This window comes from Salmo salar, unplaced genomic scaffold (genome assembly GCF_905237065.1).
Source record: "Salmo salar unplaced genomic scaffold, Ssal_v3.1, whole genome shotgun sequence".
NCBI classification, from domain to species: domain Eukaryota; kingdom Metazoa; phylum Chordata; class Actinopteri; order Salmoniformes; family Salmonidae; genus Salmo; species Salmo salar.
In genome coordinates, this window is record NW_025547068.1 from 19,466 (window position 1) to 41,819 (window position 22,354).

Sequence of the window (22,354 nt, forward strand, 5' to 3'; positions counted from 1 at the left end):
GTCCTGTCCTGATTGGCACGCGAAAACAACAGCAGAGCATTATGGGATTCGTAGTATTAGCGGTGAATGCGCTGTATAATACAGGCGGGCCAGCTCTAGTAGTAATTTGGTATTGTCTCGCGGGCCAAATATAATTACCCCGTGGGCCAAATTTGGCCCGCGGGCCAGAGTTTGACACCCATGGTTTAGCTCAACGCTGATTGGCTAATTTTTTTATACTTTTTTTGTCAAGGAATGCCAGATGCTCTCTGGCTTCCCTTGTCTTCAATGCTACAGAGTACACAGTGGCAGAATACCTGACCACCGCGACTGACCCAAAATTAAGAAAAGCTTTGACTATGTACAGACTCAGTGAGCATGGCCTTGCTATTGAGAGGCTGCAATAGGCAGACCTGGCTCTCAAGTGAAAACAGGCTTTGTGCACACTGCCCCCAAAATGAGGTGGAAACTGAGCTGCCCTTCCTAACCTGCCAAATGTATGACCATATTAGAGACACATATTTCCCTCAGATTACAAAAACCCACAAAGAATTCCAAAACAAATCCAATTTTGATGAACTTCCATATCTACTGGGTGAAATACCACAGTGTGCCATCACAGCAGCAATATTTGTGACCTGTTGCCACAAGAAAAGGTCAACCAGTGAAGAACAAACACCATTGTAAATACAACCCATATTCATGTTTATTTATTTTCTCTTTTGTACATTAACCATTTGTACATTGTTATAACACTGTACATAGCCATAATATGACATTTAAAATGTCTATTCCTTTGAAACGTGTGAGTGTAATGTTTACTGTTCATTTTTTATTGATTATTTCACTTTTGTTTATTATCTATTTCACTTGCTTTGGCAATGTAAACATATGTTTCCCATGCCAATAAAGCCCCTTGAATTGAATTGAATTGAATAGATGTCCTACATGTATAGAGACAGAGGGGGCGCTGTTTCGCTCACTCAGATGCTTTCTCCTCTGAGATACATTCAGCCTCTTGTGAATTGAAGGAACATTATGAAAAGCAGAGAGACGAAAGATGAATGGTTTTATGTTTTGTATTTTTTTGGCATCCATGAATACCTGCCACTGCTCTGAGTTCAACTCGAGATACCCAGTACCACGAGTGGCTCATCTTTTAGCCAGGTACATCTCTATGGCAACGAATCCTTCAGAACTAACCTAAGTGTTACACTACGAAGCAAGCTACAGCTACATCTACTCAGGCATTTATAAAGCTAGCCAGCTTCAGTTAGCCAGCTTCAGTTAGCCAGCTTCCGTTAGCCAGCTTCCGTTAGCCCGCTTCAGTTAGACCGCTTCAGTTAGCCAGCTTCAGTTAGCGTCACATTCCAGGTCAGGCTTCATCCATACTACGACGGTGGAAATTGCTCACCCGCCTGCCGCTATTAAAGCCAATTTCTGCTTGATCTGGCAATGTGGTATACGGTTCAGAGGATCAGCCAGAAGAGGACTGGCCACCCCTCACAGCCTGGTTCCTCTCTAGGTTTCTTCCTAGGTTCTGGCCTTTCTAGGGAGTTTTTCCTAGCCACCGGGCTTCTACACCTGCATTACTTGCTGTTTGGGGTTTTAGGCTGGGTTTTTGTACAGCACTTTGAGATATCAGCTGATGTAAGAAGGGCTTTATAAATACATTTGATTTGATCAGTTAAGCAATTGTGGAGCCTCCATAGGCTTGGAGGCCAAATTGAGCTTTGTACGGCGATGCCATGCGCCTCCCAAATGTTGCAACAAATGCGGAGGGCTCCGTGATAGCTCCGCATTGACATGATTGGTTGATGGTAGGTGGGGCGGGAGGTTTAAACTTCCTGATCAACAGCTCTGCTCTACTCAGCAAAGTGAAGAAGTATGAATGCCCTGACTTCTGGTCAATGCAGACGGCGGATTGACCATGCAGAGCCTTTTCACTCTAGCAGGCTTTTAACTGCTCGTGAATGAGGCACATTGCTAGTCCAACACCGAACACTTCGTTGAGATAATGCTGAAATATCAAATCCATGAGGCAGTAACACATTTTCATTTGTGCCGAAATTACAATCAAAGAAAAGTTATCTTGCAAGTTCAGCAGACTATGTTGTGAAATAGGTTTTTAGAAGTTCCTCCTTTATTTTATTACTTAGCGTTAATGCCGACTTAGGATGCTTTGCATTCATAAGCACACCAATCTGTTTAACAGCTTGTTGCATTGTGGCTGTAGACATATCATCCATAGAAGGTTTTGGTAGGCTTTCATTGTAAATAAGAATTTGTTATTTTTTTATTTATTTTTTATTTCACCTTTATTTAACCAGGTAGGCAAGTTGAGAACAAGTTCTCATTTACAACGGCGACCTGGCCAAGACAAAGCAAAGCAGATCGACACATACAACAACACAGAGTTACACATGGAATAAACAAACATACAGTCAATAATACAGTAGAAAAAGGCTATATACAGTGTGCAAAAGAGATAGGATAACGGGGTTAAGGCAATAAATAGGCCATGGTGGCGAAGTAATTACAATATAGCAATTAAACACTGGAATGGTAGTTTGCAGAAGATGAATGTGCAAGTAGAGATACTGGGGTGCAAAAGGAGCAAGATAAATAAATAAATACAGTATGGGGATGAGGTAGTTGGATGGGCTATTTACAGATGGGCTATGTACAGGTGCAGTGATCTGTGAGCTGCTCTGACAGCTGGTGCTTATTAAAGCTAGTGAGGGAGATATGTGTCTCCAGCTACAGTGATCTTTGCAGTTCGTTCCAGTCATTGGCAGCAGAGAACTGGAAGGAAAGGCTGCCAAAGGAGGAATTGGCTTTGAGGGTGACGAGTGAGATATACTTGCTGGAGCGCGTGCTACGGGTGGGTGCTGCTATGGTGACCAGTGAGCTGAGATAAGGCGGGGCTTTACCTAGCAAAGACTTGTAGATGACCTGGAGCCAGTGGGTTTGGCGACGAGTATGAAGCGAGGGCCAGCCAACGAGAGCGTACAGGTCGCAATGGTAAAATCAAATCAAATCAAATTTATTTGTCACATACACATGGTTAGCAGGTGTTAATGCAAGTGTAGCGAAATGCTTGTGCTTCTAGTTCCGACCATGGTGGGTAGTATATGGGTCTTTGGTGACAAAACGGATGGCACTGTGATAGACTGTATCCAATTTGTTGAGTAGAGTGTTGGAGGCTATTTTGTAAATGACATCGCCGAAGTCGAGGATCGGTAGGATGTTCAGTTTTACGAGGGTATGTTTGGCAGCATGAGTGAAGGATGCTTTGTTGTGAAATAGGAAGCCGATTCTAGATTTAATTTTGGATTGGAGATGCTTAATGTGAGTCTGGAAGGAGAGTTTACAGTCTAACCAGACACCTAGGTATTTGTAGTTGTCCACATATTCTAAGTCAGAACCGTCCAGAGTACTGATGCTGGATGGGCGGGCAGGTGCGGGCAGCGATTGGTTGAAGAGCATGCATTTAGTTTTACTTGCATTTAAGAGCAGTTGGAGGCCACGGAAGGAGAGTTGTATGACATTGAAGCTCGTCTGGAGGTTTGTTAACTTCTCTAGGGCCAGTGCGACGATTTCGTCCCACCTACGTAACAGCCAGTGGAATCCCGTGGCACGTTATTCAAATACCTTAGAAATGCTATTACTTCAATTTCTCAAACATATGACTATTTTACACCATTTCAAAGACAAGACTCTCGTTAATCTAACCAGGCTTTATAACGAAAGCAAAACATTAGATTATGTCAGCAGAGTACCCAGCCAGAAATAATCAGACACCCATTTTTCAAGCTAGCATATAATGTCACATAAACCCAAACCACAGCTAAATGCAGCACTAACTTTTGATGATCTTCATCAGATGACAATCTTAGGACATTATGTTATACAATACATGCATGTTTTGTTCAATCAAGTTCATATTTATATCAAAAACCAGCTTTTTACATTAGCATGTGATGTTCAGAACTAGCATACTTCTGGTGAATTTACTAAATTACTCACGATAAACGTTCACAAAAAACATAACAATTATTTTAAGAATTATAGATACAGAACTCCTCTATGCACTCGCTATGTCCGATTTTAAAATAGCTTTTCGGTGAAAGCACATTTTGCAATATTCTAAGTAGATAGCCCGGCATCACAGGGCTAGCTATTGAGACACCCACCAAGTTTAGCCCTCACCAAAGTCAGATTTACTATAAGAAAAATGTTATTACCTTTGCTGTTCTTCGTCAGAATGCACTCCCAGGACTTCTACTTCAATAACAAATGTTGGTTTGGTTCAAAATAATCCATAGTTATATCCAAATAGCGGCGTTTTGTTCGTGCGTTCAAGACACTATCCGAAAGGGTAAAGAAGGGTGACGCGCCCGACGCGTTTCGTGACAAAAAAAATCTAAATATTCCATTACCGTACTTCGAAGCATGTCAACCGCTGTTTAAAATCAATTTTTATGCCATTTTTCTCGTAAAAAAGCGATAATATTCCGACCGGGAATCTGTGTTTTAGTACAAAGAGAGAGAAAATAAAAACATGGGGTCGCCTCGTGCACGCGCCTCAGTCTGATTGTCCTCTGATAGACCACTTACCAAAGGCGCTAATGTTTTTCAGCCAGGGGCTGGAATTACATCATTCAGCTTTTTCCCGGGTTCTGAGAGCCTATGGGAGCCGTAGGAAGTGTCACGTTACAGCAAAGATCCTCAGTTTTCAATAAAGAGAGTCAAGAAGAACAAGAACTTGTCAGACAGGCCACTTCCTGTAAGGAATCTTCTCAGGTTTTTGCCTGCCATATGAGTTCTGTTATACTCACAGACACCATTCAAACAGTTTTAGAAACTTTAGGGTGTTTTCTATCCAAAGCCAATAATTATATGCATATTCTAGTTTCTGGGCAGTAGTAATAACCAGATTAAATCGGGTACGTTTTTTATCCGGCCGTGTAAATACTGCCCCCTAGCCCTAACAGGTTAACACAGTGTCCAAGGAAGGGCCAGAAGTATATAGAATGGTGTCGTCTGCGTAGAGGTGGATCAGGGAATCACCAGCAGCAAGAGCGACATCATTGATGTATACAGAGAAGAGAGTTGGCCCGAGAATTAAACCCTGTGGCACCCCCATAGAGATTGCCAGAGGTCCGGACAACAGGCCCTCCGATTTGACACATTGAACTCTATCAGAGAAGTAGTTGGTGAGCCAGGCGAGGCAGTCATTTGAGAAACCAAGGCTGTTGAGTCTGCCGATAAGAATGTGGTGATTGACAGAGTCGAAAGCCTTGGCCAGGTCGATGAATACGGCTGCACAGTAATGTCTCTTATCGATGGCGGTTATGATATCGTTTAGGACCTTGAGCGTGGCTGAGGTGCACCCATGACCAGCTCTGAAACCAGATTGCATAGCGGAGAAGGTATAGTGGTGTTCGAAATGGTTGGTAATCTGTTTGTTAACTTGGCTTTCGAAGACGTTAGAAAGGCAGGGTAGGATAGGATAGATATAGGTCTGTAGCAGTTTGGGTCTAGAGTGTCACCCCCTTTGAAGAGGGCAATGTTCGCGGAAGCTTTCCAATCTTTGGGAATCTCAGATGATTTGAAAGAGAGGTTGAACAGGCTAGTAATAGGGGTTGCAACAATTTCGGCAGATAGTTTTAGAGAGGGTCCAGATTGTCTAGCTCGGCTGATTTGTAGGGGTCCAGATTTTGCAGCTCATTCAGAACATCAGCTATCTGGATTTGGGTGAAGGAGAAATGGGGGAGGCTTGGGCGAGTTGCTGTGGGGGGTGCAGTGCAGTTGGCCGGGGTAGCGGTAGCCAGGTGGAAAGCATGGCCATTGACCGCAGACCCATTACCGATGCAGGCAATAAGGCAGTGATCGCTGAGATCTTGGTTGAAAACAGCAGAGGTGTATTTGGAGGGCAAGTTGTTTAGGATGATATCTATGAGGGTGCCCGTGTTTACAGATTTGGGGTTGCAACTGGTAGGTTCATTGATAATTTGTGTGAGATTGAGGGCATCAAGCTTAGATTGTAGGATGGCCGGGGTGTTAAGCATGTCCCAGTTTGGTCACCTAGCAGCACGAGCTCTGAAGATAGATGGGGGCAATCAGTTCACATATGGTGTCCAGAGCACAGCTGGGGGCAGAGGGTGGTCTATAGCAAGCGGCAACAGTGAGAGACTTGTTTCTGGAAAGGTGGATTTTTAAAAGTAGGAACTCGAATTGTTTGGGTACAGACCTGGATAGTAAGACAGAACTCTGCAGGCTATCTCTGCAGTAGATTGCAACACCGCTGACTTGCCTGACTTGCCTAGTTAAATAAAGGTTAAATACAAAAATAAAGGCTCTGCATGGTCAATCTGACGTCTGCATTTGCCGTGCAGCATTTTACGGTGATACGGCCTCTGCAGAAGTCAGGGCGTTCATACTTCCTGTTCTTCGAGGAGCAGTGCAGAGCTGTTTTCAAGGAAGTGAGTTTGTGTTTATACAGTACCTCCCGCCCCCACCTACCTTCAACCAATCATGTCAATGTATTAATCATATAGCTCTGCAATCTTTAAATCGGTTATCTTCCTCAAATGAAGGGGAGGATGACCAAATCTGTGTGAGAGGAAGGGTATCTGATTTCATTGGTCCTCAACTAGTGGCTCAGACACTTCATTCAGGATAAGTGGACTTAGCTCTGAGTTAACCGGCCTAAATGAAGAGTTTGGGGTTCGACTAGCCATGTGCAACACACAGTTATAAGACTACTACACTTAGCACCGGGAGTATACACCATCATAGTATGGATGAAGCCGGACCTGGAATGTGAAGCTAACTGAAGCTGGCTAGCTAACTGAAGATGGATAGCTAACTGAAGATGGCTAGCTAACTGAAGATGGATAGCTAACTGAAGATGGCTAGCTAACTGAAGCTGGCTAGCTAACTGAAGCTGGCTAGCTAACTGAAGATGGATAGCTAACTGAAGATGGCTAGCTAACTGAAGCTGGCTAGCTAACTGAAGATGGCTAGCTAACTGAAGATGGCTAGCTAACTGAAGATGGCTAGCTAACTGAAGATGGCTAGCTAACAGGAAGCTGGATAGCTAACTGAAGCTGGATAGCTAACTGAAGCTGGATAGCTAACTGAAGATGGCTAGCTAACTGAAGATGGCTAGCTAACTGAAAATGGCTAGCTAACTGAAGATGGCTAGCTAACTGAAGATGGCTAGCTTTATAAAAGACAGAGTAGAAACCACTCAGTGCTGCTGTTTTCCCAATTGTGGATTCATTTAAAAAGAAACATCAGTAATTATACAGTAGAAGGTCCATTATACAGTTGTTAAAATGAAGTTCATGAGATATTGATGAGGTGATCTCTCCCTGTTTTGTTCAGTGTCCAGAAGCCCAGAGCAGAGTTACCTACAACCAGCCTGCTATCAATGAAGAGTGATCAGCCACCTGCTTTCAGCCAGGAACCATTACCAGATGACAATAAGGAAGTGGAGAGTTTGGACAGTGAAGATGCATTAAAGATCACACACAACCTTCTGGACAGAAGAAGTAAGACTGTGTTTCATACAATATTACAAAGAACGGTACAAAGGCCTATATAAAACACACACACAAAGTTATGAGTCCCAACTCTCATTGTTTTCCTACAGGTCAAACTCTGCTGACAGTCCAACAAGACATTAAGGCTAAACTGAAACATAAGTATCAACACGTATCTGAAGGAATTGGACACCATGGAAACCAAAGTCTGTTAAAGGACATCTACACAGAGCTCTACATCACAGAGGGTGGAAGTGGAGGGCTCAATAATGAACATGAGGTTAGACAGATAGAGATGGCATCCAAGAAACAAACCACACAAGAGACACCAATCAAATGCAATGACATCTTCAAGCCTTTACCTGGACAAGACAAACCTATCAGAACTGTGCTGACAAAAGGAATCGCTGGTGTTGGAAAAACAGTCTCTGTGCAGAAGGTCCTCCTTGACTGGGCAGAGGGAAAAGCAAATCAGGACGTTCATTTCATGTTGCCTCTTCCTTTCCGTGATCTGAACCTGAAAAAGGACCAATACAATCTGATGCAACTTCTTTCCCACTACTTCCCAGAGCTGAAAGAAATTGACAGCATTGAAGATGGTGAAACCAAAACTGTTTTCATTTTTGATGGTCTGGATGAGTGTCGACTTCCTCTAGACTTCAAAAACAATGAGAAGTGCTGTGATGTCACACAGCCAACCTCAGTGGATGTGCTGCTGACAAACCTCACCGAGGGGAATCTGCTTCCCTCTGCTCTCCTCTGGATAACTTTGAGGCCTGCAGCAGCCAATCAGATCCCTCCTGAGTGTATTGACCAGCTGACAGAGGTACGAGGGTTCAATGATCCACAGAAGGAGGAGTATTTCAGGAAGATAATCCCAGATCAGAATCTGGCCAATGAAATCATCAAACACATGAAGACATCAAGGAGCCTCCACATCATGTGCCACATGCCAGTCTTCTGTTGGATATCAGCCACTGTCCTTGAGATGATACTGAAAGAGGCAGAGAAGGATGAAGTCCCCAAAACTCTGACCCAGATGTACTCACACTTCATTCTCATCCAAATCATTGTGAAGAATAAGAAGTACAACAAAGCAACAGAGACAAACCCAAAGGAACTGTCTCAGTCAGACAAAGAGATGATCCTGAAACTGGGAAAGCTGGCTTTCCAACAGCTGCAGAAGGGCAACCTGATCTTCTATGAGGAAGACCTGAGAGAGTGTGGCCTTGACGTCACAGAGGCATCAGTGTACTCAGCATTGTGTACAGAGATCTTTAAAGAAGAATCTGGGCTGTACCAAGAGAAGGTCTACAGCTTTGTGCATCTGAGCATTCAGGAGTTTCTAGCAGCAGTGCATGCTTTAGAATCATGTCTGGACAAGAAGGAAAATGTTTTCTCCCCCACTAGTGATGAAGAGAAGCAGTCAATACAGTTGTCTGACTTACACAGGAGAGCAGTGGACCAGGCCTTGAAGAGTGAGAATGGACACCTGGACCTGTTCCTCCGCTTCCTTCTGGGTCTCTCACTGGAGTCCAATCAGAATCTAACACAGACAGGAAGTACAACACAGACCAATGAGGAAACAGTTAACAGAACAGTCAGGTACCTTTCAGACAAGATCAAAAGGGAATCTTCACCAGAAAGGATCATCAACTTGTTCCACTGTCTGAATGAACTTGGTGCCAACTCTCTAGGTGAAGACATGCAGACCTCCATGCGATCAGGAACTCTTTCAGAATCAAGACTAAAACCTGACCAATGTTCAGCCCTGGCCTACCTGTTACTGATGTCAGAGGAGGTGCTGGAGGAGTTTGACCTGAAGACATACAACACAACAAAGGAAGGTTATCAGAGGTTGCTGCCGGTAGTGAAAACCTGCAAAAGAGCACTGTAAGTTATGTTATTGAGTTGATGTTTACAGTATCATTATAATGAAGGATTTGTATATCTAACAGATTATCTACTCTCTCTAGCCTGGATCGCTGTAAACTGACATATGAATCCTGTGAGACTCTGACCTCAGCTCTGCAGACACCAAACTCCCCCTGAGAGAACTGGACCTCAGCAACAATGACCTGGGAGACAGAGGAGTGGAGCTGCTCTGTGTTGGACTAACCAGTCCACTCTGCAACATACTGACACTAGTGTGAGTTAAATATCTTCAGTATGAGTTATTATATGGATGTTTTAAACATGTGTTAATCATGTGCTCTTCTGCCCTCTAGTCTAGGTCAGTGTGGTCTGACAGAGGGTTGCTGTTCACATCTGGCCTCAGTCATGAGTTCACCCAACTCACAACTGAAACAACTGGAGCTGAGAGACAATGACCTGCAGGACTCAGGAGTTACACTGCTGTCTGCTGGACTGGAGGATCCAGACAGTAAACTACACACACTGGGGTAAGTACAGCTGTTTCAGTCAGGTCTTTACTGAGCTGAGTTACACTGCTGTCTGCTGGACTGGAGGATCCAGACTGTAAACTACACACACTGGGGTAAGTACAGCTGTTTCAGTCAGGTCGGTACTGAGCTTAGTAAAACAAATACTCTGAAAATCTGACGTTTCTTCACAATGTTTGTGTCATGGACAAATGTATGGGTGTCCTACAAGATGATTGACACCAGTACATCAACCTAGACAGCTGTTGTGTGTCTCTCTGTAGGCTGTCTGGCTGTCTGGTCACAGAGGAGGGCTGTGCTGCTCTGTCTTCAGCTCTGAGGTCATACCCCTCCCACCTGAAAGAGCTGGACCTGAGCTACAATCACCCAGGAGACTCTGCAGGGGGACTGCTTTCAGCTGCTCTGGTGGATCCCACATATAAACTGATGAAGCTGAAGTAAGTCAGAATAGATGTCCTAATAGTGTGAGCAGTGGTTGTGTCATATGTAGTGATGTAGGGTCAGTAACATGAGGACATGATGGTAGAATTAAGGGGAAGTTTACTCAGCAGGCTGAGCACTCCAACACAGCATACATCATCACCACATGAATACTCTTCTTCTGCATCTCTGATATCCTGTTGGAATTGTACTCTGTTCTGTATGCAGTAGGTAGGATAGAATACCTGCATGTCTCTAGTAATGAATTGTACTCCGTTCTGTATGCAGTAGGTAGGATAGAATACCTGTATGTCTCTAGTAATGAATTGTACTCTGTTCTGTATGCAGTAGGTAGGATAGAATACCTGTATGTCTCTAGTAATGAACTGTACTCCGCTCTGTATGCAGTAGGTAGGATAGAATACCTGTATGTCTCTAGTGATGAACTTGGATAGTGCACCAGAACACAACAATATGGTTTAAATGTTGACTGCTTTATTAGGTCTTTGTCAGTCAATAACCTGTTTGTCCTACAGTGTGGATCATGGTGGAGAGTGCAGGCTGAAATCAGGGCTGAGGAAATGTAAGTCTTTAATCTTAATTAACTGAATATTCAGAACTATAGTAACATAGTAACTAATCAATTCTTGTTCTGTACCTACAAAACAACATTTTATATGAAGATGTGGTTTGATTCAACTCTCCTTTTGCCTACAGATGCCTGTCATCTCACCCTGGACCCAAATACAGTAAACCCACTCCTGGTACTGTCTGAGGGGAACAGGAAGGTGACATGTGTGGAAGAGAAGCAGCATTATGAAGACCATCCAGACAGATTTGACTGTAGTCCCCAAGTTCTCTGCAGAGAAGGCTTAACTGGATGTCGTTATTACTGGGAGGTGGAGAGGGATGGTGAATGGGCTTACATTGGTGTGGTGTACAAAGGAATGAACAGGAAGGGAGGGGTGCTTGACAGTGGTATTGGAACCAATAGGAAGTCCTGGTGTTTAATCTGCTTTGATGGCTTCTACTCATTTAACCATGCTGGAGTCAGTAGGAGATCCATCTCTGATCCTCATTCTAACAGAGTTGGAGTGTATCTGGACTGGCCAGCTGGTACTTTGTCCTTCTATAGTATGTCCTCCTCTGGTACACTGACACACCTTTACACATTCTACTCCACATTCACTGAACCCCTCTATCCTGGGTTTGGGGTTTGCTCCTCCTCCTCCTCAGTGACCCTGTGTCAGATAGATGACCAACACATTCAGAGGTGAGTCATAGCGATGTTTTATCATTTGTTTCATCATTTCTATAATTACATTAGTAGTGGTGTGTTTTAATGTGTTCTGTTGGACCTACAGACAGTTAGATTAGTAGTAGTAGTGGTGTGTTTTAATGTGTTCTGTTGGACCTACAGACAGTTAGATTAGTAGTAGTGGTGTGTTTTAATGTGTTCTGTTGGACCTACAGACAGTTAGATTAGTAGTAGTGGTGTGTTTTAATGTGTTCTGTTGGACCTACAGACAGTTAGATTAGTAGTAGTGGTGTGTTTTAATGTGTTCTGTTGGACCTACAGACAGTTAGATTAGTAGTAGTGGTGTGTTTTAATGTGTTAGTAGATTCCTGTCCTCTATTTAATTTCAGTCTGTTAAATAGAACAGCCTCTCAGTAATGTCATTCTCTCTCTAACCACTAGAGGGAATCAAAACCTGTTAAATAGAACAGCCTCTCTGTAATGTCATTCTCTCTGTAACCACTAGAGGGCATCAGAACCTGTTAAATAGAACAGCCTCTCTGTAATGTCATTCTCTCTGTAACCACTAGAGGGCATCAGAACCTGTTGAATAGAACAGCCTCTCTGTAATGTCATTCTCTCTCTAACCACTAGAGGGCATCAGAACCTGTTAAATAGAACAGCCTCTCAGTAATGTCATTCTCTCTCTAACCACTAGAGGGCATCAGAACCTGTTGAATAGAACAGCCTCTCTGTAATGTCATTCTCTCTCTAACCACTACCTGGTGACTTCACACCTCTAAGGGCTTTCCTCAAGATATGCAATGTCACCTGTCAGTATTGCCTATATGAAAGTTGACATAGTGGGTTATGTCACATTTAGGCAATGTGCCCTACATAGGGAGTTGTTCTCTCACCCCATATAAACTTGTTGTATGTCTTATGAAGACTGTATGTATGCTATATGAAGCCTTTATAAGTTGTATTTAGTTTAATCTCAGTCTATACTTCTGCTTTACCAACACCAGAGACCATGGTGGAGAGAGTTGGATCAAGCCTGGACCTGGGAAATGTGAGTGTTAACTGATAATTGTTTTTAAATCAAAATTGTTTTAAGCGTTCATTGTAGTTGAGTCCCAGGCAAGGAACACAATCATGAACTATTTGGTCAAAACAAACTTAAAGGTAGAGTCAGCAATATGACGTAGATGCACAAAGTAAACAGCATAGTGGGTCAATTTCTACAACAACTAAGAGCATTGTAGCGCAAGGCTAAACTTCTCTGCTGTTTTGGTCCCGTGGCTAACACTCTGTTAGAGAGTGAAGAGAACCCTTCCACATAGGCAGATACTGTGTGTGACTGTGTGAGAGAGAAGTCAGGCATCTTGCTCATCACAATATCTGTGGTGCTGCTCGTACAAAATCATTTAGCTGACTCTACCTTTAAGCTCTCATCCTACGATCTACCAGAAATCAGACCCCAACAGCTACAAAACATGGACCAGAACGATGTTGTTTCCTGCTTCCACAAACATTAATTAATATAACACTAATGTCAGATTATGGTATGCTAATGAGTGTACATTCTGAGACTGTTGATCACTTATATTCATTTTTATTACAAGTCTATTTAATAATTATTCATTCAATATTCCATGAGATTGTCCATTTTAAATAACTACTTTTGACTTCAGGGATTCCTCAGAGCTGTAAGACTTGTGACCATGTTGAGGTAAGTCATAATGTCAATTCTTACTATTACATACCTGCAGGAGTCAGGCACAGTCTCAAAGCCAGGTGTGTACTGACCAACCATTCATACTGGGATATAGACAGTCCTGTGTTCTGCTTTAGTAATATAAACACAGTCTCAAAGCCAGGTGTGTACTGACCAACCATTCATACTGGGATATAGACAGTCCTGTGTTCTGCTTTAGTAATATAAACACAGTCTCAAAGCCAGGTGTGTACTGACCAACCATTCATACTGGGATATAGACAGTCCTGTGTTCTGCTTTAGTAATATAAACACAGTCTCAAAGCCAGGTGTGTACTGACCAACCATTCATACTGGGATATAGACAGTCCTGTGTTCTGCTTGTAGTCATGCAGGATTTTACCTGTTGTCATATTTTGTCATTAGACAGTTTAATTGATAAATCACCAGCATTCCATGTAACATTGAATAAATACATTAGATTAGTTACTTTGGTTAATTGGCCAGTTTCTGGACACAGATTAAGTCTAGTCCTCGACCGTAAAGAACTTTCTATTGGAACTTCCATTGAGCATGCTTTTTAGTCCAGCACTAGACTCAATCTGTGTCCAGGAAACAGGCCCCATATGTATTACTGACATGCTTGTCCTTGTTCAGGACTCCACACACTGGCTTCAGATTGAACCCTTGACTTCCACTGTCCAGGGAGTTACAATGTTCAGGTAAAATAACTACTTTTAACATTTCATTCCACCTGCTAGTGTATTTCCCCATTACCTTTGGGAATAGTCTTCTAATCCAACCTCTCCATTTGACCATTGACCCTCTCTACCATATCTTGTTGTTGCCCTCAGACACAGGACACCCAAAGGGAGTTATGAGTGTACAGTGTCTGGGCTCCGCTGGCTGTGTGAGAGAGATGTCATTCTGAAGTATCACTTCAGGAACTGGGAACCCTACAGTCACCTTCTGAAAGACATGCAGTACACACAAGGTGGTCCATTGCTGGACATCACTATGGAGTTAGGTGAACTGGAGGAAATTCATGTGCCACACTGTGTCTGTTTAGGTAAAACCATATAGAAATATTATTCAGGAAGACATTTCCATGTAACTGAATTTCACTTCCTGAATTAATTAAATTACTATTCTGGGAGTTTGAGTTTACTGTGATCTGGTACTGCATATTCTTTGTGTTGTAGTTGGATGAATAATACAATATTTGTCTTTCTGTCTCCTTTTTATTGTGTTGTTCAGGGACCAACCCGTCCCTGAGGAATGAGATGAAGATTCTTCATGTAGAGGAACATGGAGTGTCTTTAGAGGAAGTGCATGAGGTCACCAGATTCCATGCTAAGATTCTCCATCCCAAGTTCTCAGCTATCTCTGTTATACTGAGATATATATTTTCTTGGAACTTAGATGTCCACTGTGAGCTGATGCTCTATCTGACAGTGAAAAAGGAAACACTAATTCCACGCCTATACCTGTTCCCCAGTAACCCCGGCCAAATGCAGGTGAGGTATCATTATTATAGAGATGACCTTAACTAACCAGTGGTGCAGTTTATGTTGACACTCATTAAATGAAGATAAGTGTGTTGCTAGTTTTCTGAATAATGTTTGAATTAGACTATACATTGACTGGCTGTGTATTCCATGCCTCGTTTCACAGGCTGTGGAAGAACAGGAATCAAAGTTTCAAGGGTCTAAAAGGATTCCCATCACAAGACCAGAGCAGTCCTTCAAACTGAACAGTTCCTTCAGACTGAACATTCCCTGTTCTACCTCCATCTTTCCACCGGTACAGATTTAGTAGACTAAGAACATGAATCTGACATTTAAGTCACATCTCTCTCTCTCTCTCTCTCTCTCTCTCTCTCTCTCTCTCTCTCTCTCTCTCTCTCTCTCTGTCTCTGTCTCTATGCTGGCAGTGTTTGGTGCATGCTGGGTATTGTATGAGCGAGGGTGAGTGTTGTCTGGAGTTAGATCGCCTGTGGTTTCTTTCTGGTTTACTTTTCTTGGTGGTTTTCCTTTTTCTGCTGATTCAGGTTTTTTTCAGTGGTAGAATTAGATATATTGTATTTCTTGTTGAATTGTCCTTGTTTTGGTGGGGATGGCGACCCACATGTGGTCGGCGTCCCTGCCACTTGGGCACGGCTTGAGGTGTGTTACTGAAGCTGCTGTCACTGTGGAGGAGTATCTGGTCTCAGTAGGAGACAAGGTAGACTATGAAAAAGTTACGTCGCTTTTTCTCCGTCAACAAGGGTTACGATTTTGAATGTACCGCCTTTTATTGCAAATGAGCGGTTGGAACGCGAGTTATTGCGGTTTGGGAAATTGGGTTTCAAACACTCGACTCTGAAAAAGGTTGTTGTTTCGGCGACAGGTGTTTATGTTTTTGGATTCACCGGAGCAGACTTTGGAGTTATCATTTAAAGTCAAGTATGACATCAGACTGTATATGGCTTATGCTAGTACGGGTAGTCAACAGTGATTTGAGTGTGGGGATGTTGGCCATAAGTGACATGCTTGCAGGTGGTCCTCGTAACGCCTGGACTCACTGATGTAGGGAGAGGTGGGCTGACAGTGGTAGGAGCAGCCACAAGCACCTGTTGCCAAGGAACAAGTTGTTTGTGTTGAGGGTACTGAGTTGCAGTTTGTAACAGAGGGGAACATAGCGTCTGATGTGCAGCAGAACATTTTTGTTGTAGGAGCTCAGGATGGATCTGGGGAGCCATTTCCCCAGACTGGTGAGAAGATGCCCAGTACGCGTGATGGAGTACAGGAGGGGGTTTAGGTGGGTCTAGTTTCCCAGGTAGTGGAGGAGATGCCCGGTACGAGTAATGGGGTACAGGAGGGGGTTCAGGTGGAGCTAGTCTCCCAGGTAGTGGAGGAGATGTCCACTACTAGTAATGGGGTACAGGAGGGGGTTCAGGTGGGGCTAGTCTCCTAGGTAGTGGAGGAGATGCCCGGTACGAGTAATGTGGTACAGGTGAGGAGTGTTGAGAGGGATGTGGCAGAGGGGAGTCAGGGGTCTGTGTCCTCAGTTGAGGAGGATCAGGAGAAGGATATGGATATTTCTGATATGATAGCAGCTGGCGATGACTCAATCAATCAAGGTCAGACAGGTTGTATGTATCTGATCTCTACTGTAGTAGTTAATGAAGGTGGTGTCGGTGCAGCAAGGTTAGACAGGTCGTATGTATCTGATCTCTACTGTAGTAGTTAATGAAGGTGGTGTCGGTGCAGCAAGGTTAGGCAGGTCGTATGTATCTGATCTCTACTGTAGTAGTTAATGAAGGTGATGTCGGTGCAGCAAGGTTAGACAGGTTGTATGTATCTGATCTCTACTGTAGTAGTTAATGAAGGTGATGTCGGTGCAGAAAGGTTAGACAGGTTGTATGTATCTGATCTCTACTGTAGTAGTTAATGAAGGTGGTGTCGGAGCAGCAAGGTTAGACAGGTTATATGTATCTGATCTCTACTGTAGTAGTTAATGAAGGTGGTGTCAGTGCAGCAACGTTAGACAGGTTATATGTATCTGAGCTCTACTGTAGTAGTTAATGAAGGTGGTGTCGGTGCAGCAAGGTTAGACAGGCTGTATGTATCTGATCACTACTGTAGTAGGGTTGACATTACTCCTGAGGGTTTTTCTGATCACCATATTGTTACTGTTGATATTCACTTGTCCTGTCCATGAAGGTCATCACCTTATTGATATTTTAATGTGAAGATTTTACATGACGCCATGTTTTGGGAAAAGTTTTTGTTGTTCTGGAAAACATTGAGGGTTATTAATTAGAATTTTTGAATCCTTGAGACAATGGTGGGAGGTTGGGAAGGCCCAAATATGTGTGTCTTGTCAACAGTATACTGCTCTGTCTTGTATTGAAGTTAAAGAGACTATCAGGGCCCTTGAACAGGACATCAAATCTATTGAATTGAAGTTGCTCACTCAGAGGGACCCCGGAGCCCCTGGCATCGATGTTTTACCATCTGAGTTCTATAAGCACTGGGGTGCTACCCCGCTGTCTATTGGGGGGGATTTTTATGAAGTGGTGTGTGAATCTTTTCATGAGGATTCTCTTCCTGTATCCTGTCAACGTGCTGTGCTTTCATTGTTGCCAAAAGGGAGGATTTGGCCCTTTAAAAAACTGGTGACCTGTTGCATTGCTGTGTGCAGAATATAAAATGATATCTAAGTGTCTCTCAAACAGGTTGAAAGAATATCTGGGGCTGTTGGTCCACAAGGACCAGTCTGACTGTGTACCTGACCGCTCTATCGTTGAGAACTTGTTTCTGATAAGAGATGTTTTAGACATTTGTAAACTGTCTGATGTGAATGTGGGTTTACTTTCTTTGGATCAGGAGAAGGCTTTTGACCGTGTGGACCACCAGTACTTCATCAAGACAATAAAAGCCTTTCTGTTTGGGGATGTTATTTTGTCTTGGATGAGTTTACTGTATGCTGGGGCCTCATGTATGATGAAGGTGGGGGGTGGGTTGAGCTGCCCCATCCCTGTCCAAAGGGGCATTGGGCAGGGATGCCCAACTTCAGGACAGTTATATTGTCTGGCAATTGAACCAATGCTTTGTTTTTTAAGAGCGAGGCTTACTGGTTTCTCTGTGCCAGGGGTTATGAAGGGTCCCACGATAGCACTGTCTGCGTATGCAGATGACGTGACAGTTTTTATTACAGGGGGTGAGGATGTTAAGGTTCTCTCAAACGCTCTAAAGGTGTGTGAGGGGGTCTCCTCAGGTAGAGTTAATTGGGGAAAGAGTGAATCGCTATGGGCAGGTCAGCTTCAGATAGGGTCCACTCCACGGTTGGGATGAACACTGTTCTTACAGTGTCCCAGGTTGGTGGGGATGATTGACCTGATCACTAGCTGATTCTCAGGTCTGGGAGAGGTTTTCTCTTATATTTGGGACAAAGTACAGGTTTAGTAGAAGGGGTGTAGTTCTCTTAACTTTGTGTCAGGGGCAGCTAAATTAGCAATTTGGAAAACATGAAAGAACAGTATTCGAGGACAGGGGTCTGTGGACGTGGTGGGAATGCTGGAGGGGATGTTGGCAGCCAGACTGAGGGTTGAGTTTGCCTGTTACAAAATGATTAACATTGATCTGTTTGAGTATATGGGGTATTCAGAGGCTGTTGTGTTGAGTTACTGTGGAGGAAGATTTGGTGTTGTGTTTTTAATTGATGTTTAACCATGTTTTTGTTTAACCTCTCTCTCTCCCTCTCTCTCTCCAGAGGATTCATCTCATACATAGAGACACCACACCAAGCTTTTTCAAGGTGGTTATGAAAATTACAGGGATTGAGATGGAGTTAATCGGTGATGATGAGAGGACAGTATGGAAAGAAATTGTACCAACAGGTAGGAGAATATGTCAATCATAACTTTTTCTGACAGATGCTATTTAGAGTGATATAACCTATTTTTGTTTCTTTCAGATGAATACATCACTGAAACCCATTCAACTAGTAAGTAAACATGAGATATACAAACCAATGACTTGAGGGTCAGTCAACATGGTTTACTGTAGGACCTGGACTAGTTCTGATTATAAAAGACAGTCTTCAAGAACAATGACATCTCCTCCAGGACTTGATGTAGATTAACCTGATACTGAATGACCCAATGACATCTCCTCCAGAACTTAATGTAGATTAACCTGGTTCTGAATGCCCCAGACTGTTTTTCTATGTCTGTGAAACCGTCCCTAAATGTGAATATGTGATATGTTCAGGTCGTTATTGTAAAAGATAATGTTTTCTCAATACTTTTATTTTAGGAGTCTGCTTCTAAATGACTGAAATGTAAATGTACAAATGTAGTTATTTTGTAACCTGACTCTCTCAGGTGCTGTGTTGGGGGCAGGAGGTCCGGCTGAGAGCAGTCTGACTGGTTCTGCAGAGCAGCAGCTGCGTTCTGTACGGACAGAGTTTGTGAAACGAGTGTCAAGACCTGTCCTGAATGAACTGCTGGACGGACTCCTGCAACACACAGTCATCAACCAGGAGGAAATGGAGTCAGTGAAGGTGATAGCTGAAAGGGCAGAGAAAGCACGTGACATCATCGACATGGTGTTGAGAAAAGGAACTGAGTCATGTTCCAGGATGATGAACCTTCTTGGGGAGCTGGACCCCTGTCTTTGTTCACTGCTTCAGATCAACAGTGTTGGGCTACCAACCTAATGGTAGAATGGATAGTAACAGTGTTGGGGTACCAACCTAATGGTAGAATGGATAGTAAGAGTGTTGGGGTACCACCTTAATGGTAGAATGGATAGTAACAGTGTTGGGGTACCAATCTAATGGTAGAATGGATAGTAACAGTGTTGGGGCACCACCTTAATGGTAGAATGGATAGTAACAGTGTTGGGGTACCAACCTAATGGTAGAATGGATAGTAAGAGTGTTGGGGTACCACCTTAATGGTAGAATGGATAGTAACAGTGTTGGGCTACCAACCTAATGGTAGAATGGATAGTAACAGTGTTGGGGTACCAACCTAATGGTAGAATGGATAGTAAGAGTGTTGGGGTACCACCTTAATGGTATAATGGATAGTAACAGTGTTGGGGTACCAATCTAATGGTAGAATGGATAGTAACAGTGTTGGGGCACCACCTTAATGGTAGAATGAATAGTAACAGTGTTGGGGTACCAACCTAATGGTAGAATGGATAGTAACAGTGTTGGGGTACCAACCTAATGGTAGAATGGATAGTAACAGTGTTGGGGTACCAACCTTATGGTAGAATGGATTGTAACAGTGTTGGGGTACCAACCTAATGGTAGAATGGATAGTAACAGTGTTGGGGTACCAACCTAATGGTAGAATGGATAGTAAAGTGTTGGAGAACTAATGGTAGAATGGATAGTAACAGTGTTGGAGTACCAACCTAATGGTAGAATGGATAGTAACAGTGTTGGGGTACCAACCTAATGAGAAAGAAAGTGTTGGGCTACCAACCTAATGGTAGAATGGATAGTAACAGTGTACAAACGTTATGGAGAAAAAACATTGTGTGTTTGTGACGACTCTCCCGGGGATAAATACACCTTTCCCCCATTCATTGAGGAGACTCTCTCCACCCAGACACACTGTTGTTTTTGGTTGTGGCATTTCATTTGTTCATTTGTTTTGGCACCTCTCAACAGCCCTCATTATCACCATCTGTGAACACATCCACTCCCTTCCACTACTGACTACACACCACATTGTTACTTGTATATAGTTGACTTTATTTAATAAATATGTTTTTCTATATCTCCACGTTGTCTCCCTCTTTGTTACGGACTATGAGCCGGTTCGTAACAGTGGATCAGAATTATACTCTGAATCATTTGGACCGGGGAGAACTGATCCTAGATCAACCCTCCTATTCAACACCATGGGATGTATTCACTAGGAAACAGACCTGATCCTAGATCAACACTCCTATTCAACACCATGGGGTGTATTCACTAGGAAACAGACCTGATCCTAGATCAACCCTCCTATTCAACACCATGGGGTGTATTCACTAGGAAACAGACCTGATCCTAGATCAACCCTCCCATTCAACACCATGGGGTGTATTCACTAGAAAAATGATCCTAATTATCACTCCTATTCAACACCATGGGGTGTATTCACTAGGAAACAGACCTGATCCTAGATCCACACTCCTATTCAACACCATGGGGTGTTTTCACTAGGAAACAGACCTGATCCTAGATCCACACTCCTATTCAACACCATGGGGTGTATTCACTAGGAAACAGACCTGATCCTAGATCAACCCTCCTATTCAACACCATGGGGTGTATTCACTAGGAAACAGACCTAATCCTAGATCAACCCTCCTATTCAACACCATGGGGTATATTCACTAGGAAACAGACCTGATCCTAGATCAACACTACTATTCAACACCATGGGGTGTATTCACTAGGAACCGGACCTGATCCTAGATCAACCCTACTTTTCAACACCATGGGGTGTATTCACTAGGAAACAGACCTGATCCTAGATCAACCCTCCTATTCAACACCATGGGGTGTAGTCACTAGGGAACAGACCTGATCCTACATTTACCAACAAGTGGCATCACTGTGCCATCTTAAACCCATAACATCTTCCCTTATATAAATAGGACAGGAGCTGTCAATTCACTAGCAAAACAAACATAGTAATAATTTCCAACATGAACAGTTTAGTTTATTTTTTTATTTTTTTCCCAGGTAACAACTTAACACATTGTGATACTCTCTTCACTTTTATCTCTGTCTGTCAACAATCCCTAATGTGAAACCTACAGATTAAGTATTTTTGGTGGCTGGGACAGACGCCCACAGCGTGAAAAGACAGGGGGCTTGTCTGCTAGGACTGCGGGTTCCCGCACAGGCGTGTCACCTGACTGTCTAAGGGGAGTATTGATGGGCGAGGGAGCGGCTGACCTGTGATCCCCTGGCTCTTCGCCCAGTGCCTCAGGCCCCATGTGACTTGCTGGGGTTCTGTCTTTTGTCATGCGACCCCTTTGACCATCAGGGTTCTGAGTAGGTGCTGGCTCAGCAATCCGAAGGTCAATCCTGTTACGACGGTACAGTGATCCATTCACTTCGACCAAGTAGGAGCGTGGTGCCACTTTCTGTACACAGGATCCGAGTCTCCAGAGGCCCATCCGGTCCCCTGGTAGGGGCTTCATCCGCACTGTTTCACCCACCCTGAGCTCAGGTAAGTCTTTTGCTGATTTGTCATAGATGAACTTGGAGACCTGTCTTCTGTGACGTAGCTTCACCAGCACGTCTGTCACCACACATGGCTCCAGGAGAGTGCTGACTACTGGCAGAGCTGCTTTTAAGCGCCGTGCCATGAGGCGCTGGGCAGGGCTGCTATCCGTGCCTTCTGTCGGGGTATTGCGCCACTGCAGGATTGCTTTCCAGGCATCTTTGCACTCTCGCAGCGCTTTTTTGCACAGGTTCTTTGCGATTTTGACTGCGGACTCCGCCTTCCCATACGGCTTTTGGGTGTCGTGGTGATGAAGTGACG

At 43.5% G+C, this 22,354-nt stretch overlaps 1 protein-coding gene across 2 annotated transcripts in view; it reads left to right on the forward strand.

Moving 5' to 3' along the window:
- LOC106597325 (NACHT, LRR and PYD domains-containing protein 12) overlaps positions 1-22,354 on the forward strand; it is a 141,546-nt gene that overhangs the window by 11,595 nt on the left and 107,597 nt on the right. Inside the window, exons 5-17 of one of the 2 annotated variants that reach the window (XM_045711103.1) lie at positions 9,761-9,934; positions 10,198-10,371; positions 10,891-10,937; positions 11,072-11,627; positions 12,620-12,663; positions 13,286-13,323; positions 13,966-14,030; positions 14,163-14,377; positions 14,566-14,825; positions 14,983-15,111; positions 18,565-18,691; positions 18,769-18,798; positions 19,178-19,584. In XM_045711103.1, the coding sequence (XP_045567059.1) occupies positions 9,761-9,934; positions 10,198-10,371; positions 10,891-10,937; positions 11,072-11,627; positions 12,620-12,663; positions 13,286-13,323; positions 13,966-14,030; positions 14,163-14,377; positions 14,566-14,825; positions 14,983-15,111; positions 18,565-18,691; positions 18,769-18,798; positions 19,178-19,512 (2,194 nt within the window). In that variant the 3' untranslated portion in view covers positions 19,513-19,584. Of the gene's footprint in view, positions 1-9,760; positions 9,935-10,197; positions 10,372-10,890; positions 10,938-11,071; positions 11,628-12,619; positions 12,664-13,285; positions 13,324-13,965; positions 14,031-14,162; positions 14,378-14,565; positions 14,826-14,982; positions 15,112-18,564; positions 18,692-18,768; positions 18,799-19,177; positions 19,585-22,354 lie in introns of those variants that run through there. The other variant, XM_045711102.1, reaches the window with a different exon arrangement.